Below are 7,163 nucleotides of genomic sequence, written 5' to 3'. Positions count from 1 at the left end.
CTTCAGTGGATGAAGCAGAGATGACTGCAGAACTGATAATACCTTGGCTGTGACCCGTAGTTCCTAAAAAGGAATATTTTAATCATCTTTTCTTCACACAATCTTTTTTTTTTACCTTCAAATAAATCACGAATCTTAGCAGGAGTCCAACCGAGCACACGGATCATGACATAGTAATGAAGAATTTGAGTAAGACCGATCAAGGGGAAACTGACAGGAGCAGAAATAAAGTATTGGAGATCAGGTCTTGATTCAGGATTATCCAACCAACGCATGATATCCAAACCCTTTGAATGAAGAACACTAGCTTCTGGACTACTAGCATATTCACCTAATACAATAGCCATACGTTCCACAAAAGGCTTTACAAGTCCTTCATAGGTTTCCCAAATGTCGACAAGTTCATCAAAATATTCTTCAATATTACCTTGACCACCAAATATAGCAAACAACTTGGCATCACCACGATTAGCGGCTTCAAAGAGAGCTGATTTAGCTGGAGCTGCTTCTTCGGTGGACAAGGCGCTTTGCTCTTTGAGTACTACAAGAGCAGAGTAGTAAGCTTGGATAACAACCTTTTTGGATTCAGAGGCTAAAGAACGAGTGATGGCATGGACATCGTTCTTTTTAAGGTATTGAGTACAAAAGTCAATGAATAATGTTTTGGCAACCGGCAAAAACTGAGATTCTGTTGAAGCACGGGTTGTGGTGAAATATAAAAACTTTGCTGCAAGTTCGATTTCTGAGATTTCCTCTATATTCTCGTCGTCGTGAGGAAATTCTTCTCTAAGCTGCTCGGCAGGAACCCAGATATTGGCAGGGACGAGAACAGAAACCTCGGTTGTGTTTTGTTTTATAGATAAAGGACGAAGCACTTGTTGATTATCCATGATTAAAAATATATTAAAATAAAGCTATCTGTAGACTATTTTAATCTCTTGGTGAACCTTATTTCTCTCTTTCTTTTATAGTTTGAATGTACAATTTAATACCTTTTACTGTTCTTTCTTGGTTATAAGTTGTAGGTTTATATGTAACAAATGTATGATGTTGTATATATTGATGTTGTATATAAAAGATTAGTTTATTGTACACACACAGTAAAAAAAAAGCCAGTAGAGTTCTCTTTTCTTTGTTTCCCCAAACAAAAAATAAAAGAAGAATAAAAAAGAAAAAGTGTCCTGTTCTTGAAAAACTTTTATTTTTGAACAATAGTTTCGACTCCCCATCAAACTTCATAGGCTAAATTTGGAAGACTGGTAGGGGCAGAGATTGATTCGGAGTGGCACGGAACTGTCTGTATAAAAGTATTATAAAGCTGAATTTCACCCCAAAACTAACTTAACATTTTGCAACTCACCTGTCAATTATCAACGCAGTAACGTACCACTTAGTTTCGTTGGCCTTTCTTACCTTTCTCCCCAAATTACACACTTGATTTGAGCATGACAGATAAGTAGTAATATCTTTTAAACTTAGTGAATAATTTGAACTAGTCAATATTTGGAGAAGCTTTTTTTTTTTTTTTTTTTAAAAAAAAAAATATATTATTCAAGCTTAGGACTTGACGAATCTTTGGGCAGAAAAATTAAAATTGAAATATATTCATTCATACTGCGGCAGGTCCCTCTATTATTCTTTCAGGGAAACACAGATTTCCTAATTAAAGACATTAGCCACACTGGAAACAATATTTAAAATGGAGATTGAATTAGACCGTTTAAGTAACAAGTGGGGTTAAATAGGTGATCAACGTATTCTGCTTCCTCTTCGCTAGATAGTATCTATTACAGAAAGGCAATGCATATGTGCTTTACTCCTATATGCCTCTCTTTCCATTGCACAAAACACAAATACAGCTAATCAATTCATTTTTTATAATTTCTGGGGTTAGACTGATAGGAAGATTATACGTGGCAACACAAAATGGTTTGGAGTAAGTGAACCTTAGATTATGAAAAAAATATATACGAGAACTCGGCTCTACACCCCAATTGCCATACAATGGGCCGTGAAAAAAGATGAACCTGAACAGTGCTTTGTTCTACAGCCCTTGTTCCACCTTAATTTTTTTGGGGTAATACGGATTCAACGAATCAGAATTAAGGATTTAATGGCATCTATGACATTTAATGTGATAAAAAACGTACGATATTTGTATTCATCAACAAGCGGATGGACTAAAGCATCTTGTGTATCTTCGTATGCACACCTTTCATACACTAGTCTTCTATTACTAAAGTTATTCACAACACATTCATTTCTATTCAAGAATACAAGTTTTTTTTTTTTTAAAAAAAAAAAAAAAAAAAAAAAAACTTGGAATAGTCATTTAAACCTACTTTGTAAGGGTTTTATAAGCGATGTTGGTGGGCGAACCATCAACAAAACGTAAGCGAAATGATTTAGATGAGTGAGCTGTTTCAAAAAAGCATGTATAATGTAGATAGAATATATCGAGAATGTCTCTTTTTTCTTTTACGTACTGAAACATTTCAAGGATAAATGACTTCACTACAATTCTTTTTTTTTAACTTTGCTCAGGGAGTTGAGTTTATTGCTTATCTTCTCTTAGCTTTTGTTTTCTGTAGAAATGATATTATGTGTGACACTGTATATGTGCTTTGTATTATTGAATGTTGCACTAGCTGATCTCCCAAACCCGATATTCTCTGAAATAGCATTTATCGTAAACACAACTGATTCGTCAAATATATACAACATTATTTATTCAACCGCGGCTACAGTGAATTGTCAAGACTTTCAAGCTGTCTTATTAAATAAGAAGGAATACAGTCCAACTAATGTAAAAGCAAACTTTTACTTTGAGGAAAGAAAAAAAATAACATATTGTATTTTTAGAGAGTTTTATTGAATTTTGGCTACGGCTGTCAGAATACAACAATAGATAATGTTTACCAAATGAATTTTAACACAACAAACATAACAGCCATACGAGATATGGAGACAGTTGCTCTAGTAAAAAGAGGTGTCTGTAATTGGAGTGAAAAAATATCTGTGATTAACAGACTATCAACTACAAACAAAATGAATGTTACTGCTGCATTGGTTTATGATAATCAAACGTATCAAGACATTACAATTCAGACATCTCTGTATCAAGCAACTGTGAGTTTTCCAACTTATTCTACACCACTGCCTTCTTACAGATCTGCATTAAACATGTCAGACAATGATTTATCACAATCATCCATTGGTGTTTACTTCATTCCTTATGCTTATGGGAACACTTTAAAAAGCAAACTCAATGATACATATGATTCTTCTGATTCAACTATTCGGACTTTTTGGTCAATTACCACTTACTTTCCACAGGATGACTCTTCAAGCGGCTTCATTGGTTCAATAAGAGGTTACTTTGCGTATATAGTTGCCCTTGCTGCTGTCTTTGTAATAGGTAAAAAGATAAAGGAAAATACATGAAGCTCCTTAGCATCAAAGCCTAATATACAATTAAATAGGTGTTATCTTTTTGAGGTGGTGGAAATTACGCCGTTTAAGATTAAACAACACAAATGATCCCATTGGTAATAATGTCATTTATCTACAGCAAAGAGTTAATCAAATAGACCCACTTCCGGTTAACATTGTAAATTCACTACCTGTAAAACAATATGAAATGGGATCAACAAAGAACTTGAACTGCGCCATTTGCTTGGAAGATTTTACACCAGAAAAGGGTGATGTTCGTATGTTACCATGCGGTCACGGCTTTTGTGTATTGTGTATAGGTAATAAATAAACGGTATAAATGCTTATTAACCTTAAAAAAAATTCTTTATAGACCCGTGGTTAACGCAAAAATCAACATTGTGTCCTATTTGTAAATGGGATTGCTTACCACCAGAAATTCGTCAAGAAAGAGAAACAGACAATGACAGTGCATATCCTATTGACATGTACGAGACAAGGTACGCTTCTTCTTTAGTTACACAGCATGACGTTCATCATGCAGATGAACATCATGATGGACCACTTAGTACAGCAATCGAGATGAATAATTTGGCTCATAATCAACCAGAAGTTGAAGCCAATTCGATTCCCTCTGATGTTTCCACTTGTAACAGTCAAGCTCAAGAAGCAGCAGTTTTACACTCATCGGATGTCCAATGTAATGAAAACATTTCTTCTCCTCATTTAGAACCAAAAAATGAACAAAAAGATGAATTTTCGAAAGAAATTCATAAATAGTTTATTAACTTATTGCTAATTATATATAAAATCATGGTTATTGGATTATATAAGATATATATTTATTCTATCCTTATATTCGTCTACGACAAATATTTTTTTATTAAAAAAGTTGATGGAAAAAATTAACTTCATGTTCTCTATTTACTTACAAGACAGAAAAACTTCACATTTAGTTTCATAAGATGTTCAATTTGTCCAATAATTGTACCTTTTTTAAATATGCCAAATATGTTTCTTTTGTTGTAATAACAAAGAAAACGTAGTTTATTTAGGTAATACATAAACAGAATAATGAAATATCGATCGTTCCTATTTGCTTAAAGATTTTCCAAATAAACCTAGGCAACTATAAGCACATCGCAAAGCTAAGATAATCTAAGTTGACTCTGAATTGATACAACATGTTAATCCTATTAACACTATTATTTTGTCCGGCTTATCTGGCATTATAATTGTTTATTTTTACCTGAAAAAAAATTAATATTATTAAAGTTTGATGGAAAGAGTTGATATTAAATTGAGAGTTAAATTACTTCAATTGACGTAGATAAATGGTAATTTTGACATACTGTATCTTGAATATGAGTTTGCATTCAGGTAAAAATTGCTTTTGTGCTGACTTTAAAAATACCTCAAGCTCAATTCCTCTTTTGATCTTTTACGCTACCTGAAGACGCTCTCCTGACAAAATTTATGCCGCACATACAATATGACAGACATCAACAATGATACAAACTGACCAAGTCTTCGCTTTGGAGAAGAATGTCTCCTCCAGTGGAAGAACTTAGTATCAAGGCTTTCAAGACCATCAAGAAACAATTTCTGCAACTGGGTCTAGGTTACCAAAAACAACATAAAAACTCAGAACCACTTTCTTACTGTCGATGACCCGAAAAGAACGTAGCCGATGTATAGCATGACGCCATGGATGGTTGCCTGGTGGCAAATCCAAGCCCTGCCCCCTCCGTCCAAATCAGACGCTGACCAAAATTCACACAATCCAATACCTCAACATGCACAACCGGCCACAAATACCTATTGCTATTAACTTTCATTTGTCTTTTCTTTTAAACTCTTACCAACAAAAACTCCTCGTTCAAGTCCTGCAGTTACTCTTGGATCCTTTGTTGGTCAACCATATGTTCAATCCTATTTGAGCTGGGCTATCTTTACCACCATATAGACATTTGTACCAGACCTCCACATGGTCAGCTCCTTCTAAATCGGTTCTTAAAGCATTAAGGGTGTTACTATGTTCCAAATGTTATTCCATTGACCTTACCGGGCGGACAGATGCGATAGATACTCCGCACTCAAATTTTGCGTCGAGAAATTTGAAGAAAAAAAGAATATATCCAAGTGATTTAGACAAAGTGATCGTCTGGCAGCACTAGTTCCAATATCCATAGCCGTTTTCTCTTTGTTTGATCGTGGGTTTAAGCCCTATTGTGATGACCAGCTAAAATGCAGCGTCCAAATAAAATTCACATACACAAAAAAACCTGATAAAATTAACAAAGACCTAAAATGAAGCCACTCAAATTCAATAAACTTATCTTTTACCTACAAAAGGGCCTCAATACTTTCATAAAAGATTTTAATTTGCTACACAGAATAAATTAAAAGTAGCTTTAATAATGAATTGTATATTTTTGAAATTTAATTTCTAATATAATATTTTAATGTAGCTATAATATCTTTAATTGCCTGGCAGGTTTACATAGAAATCTAATATAAAATCTAAAATCACAATGTTTTAATAACAATTTGTTTGCTGTAGGTAACTGTCAGAAGTATAGATTGGTCGAATTTTTTTAAATCTTAAAGTGGCTTAGAAAAGAAAAACTTAAGCTACGAATTGATAAAATATAAACCGAAGTTAAAGGGAGTTATCCTTCAACTACAATGTTTTTCCTGGTTCCCAATAATTTTTGTCGGGCAAAACAAAGCCTCTTGATCAAACATCTGTTGCTCTGTTATAAGAAATTATAATATATTGAATTATCTTTATTGTCGTAGAGTTTTACTTCGACAATTTGAAATACTGAGTATAGTTGTTTAAAAGAGAAATACGAAATCAAGTGTTTGTATATAATTTGATTCCAGAAAGAATAGTAAATTTGAATGTACATATGCTTGTGGTACATGTACTCTAGGCAATACTAACTATAAGTAACTGTTTAAGCTAAATAAAATAAAAATGTACGTCAATAAAGTACTCTCATTTCAAAAGAAATTTTTATTCCTAATAATAAAATTGAAATTGAAATTAGAAAGCCATGCATTAAAGAAGAGATAAAACTTGTATATGTATTTTAAAATAAAGATGCTTTCTGTGAGTGAAGGACATTTGCTTGAGATGAAAGAGTATTTTGTTAATAAAGATGCGTTTAATTTAAATATAAAGGCTTGAAGTTATACTATTATAGATCTATATTTTTACTATACATTGTATTGTAAGCTTTAAGTTATTATTGATTATTTTCGAAATAATCAGCCGTTTTAGGTAGAAACTGGATATTAAGGTTTCGTATTATCAAATTGTTGTATTGGTTCGCTTGTTTACATGATAATCAGGTCTTATTTAAAGTATATCGGTCTTGAAATAAGGTAATAATGATAATTTGATATAAACTAAACAGATATAACGAAGATAATTGGCTTCAAGGGATTTGACTTGTCCTTAATGTTATGTAGGAATAAAATAAAGGATACTTTGACTAATATTCATTTAAAAATAATCAAAGTAAATATGTCAAAAGTGAAGTAAGCAACTACTCGATTGTATTATAAAATTAGGTCTTATAAAGTTCTATAATGTTATGTGTATTTGCAATAAAATATTCTTGGTATGAGATCAAAGACTTGAAAAAATTTTAGCTCTAGAAGAAATGGCAATTTGTATATATGCTCGCTTGCAATAATGATTCATCAGGTTAGAGTATAGC

At 32.7% G+C, this 7,163-nt stretch overlaps 1 protein-coding gene across 1 annotated transcript; it reads left to right on the top strand.

Moving 5' to 3' along the window:
• Positions 1–3,048: 3,048 nt before the first annotated feature.
• RO3G_01331 (uncharacterized protein) lies at positions 3,049–4,212 on the top strand (the record flags this gene model as incomplete). Its single annotated transcript, XM_067655922.1, has 3 exons — positions 3,049–3,418; positions 3,483–3,752; positions 3,806–4,212. 3 exons carry the CDS (start codon positions 3,049–3,051, stop codon positions 4,210–4,212), a joined length of 1,047 nt encoding a protein of 348 aa, XP_067512023.1.
• Between the last annotated feature and the right edge of the window lie 2,951 nt (positions 4,213–7,163).

This window comes from Rhizopus delemar, genomic scaffold (assembly GCF_000149305.1).
Source record: "Rhizopus delemar RA 99-880 supercont3.1 genomic scaffold, whole genome shotgun sequence".
In the NCBI taxonomy this organism is placed as follows: Eukaryota; Fungi; Mucoromycota; class Mucoromycetes; order Mucorales; family Rhizopodaceae; genus Rhizopus; species Rhizopus delemar.
The sequence above is the reverse complement of the archived record's forward strand: the minus strand, read 5'-3'. Positions and strand labels throughout refer to the sequence as shown.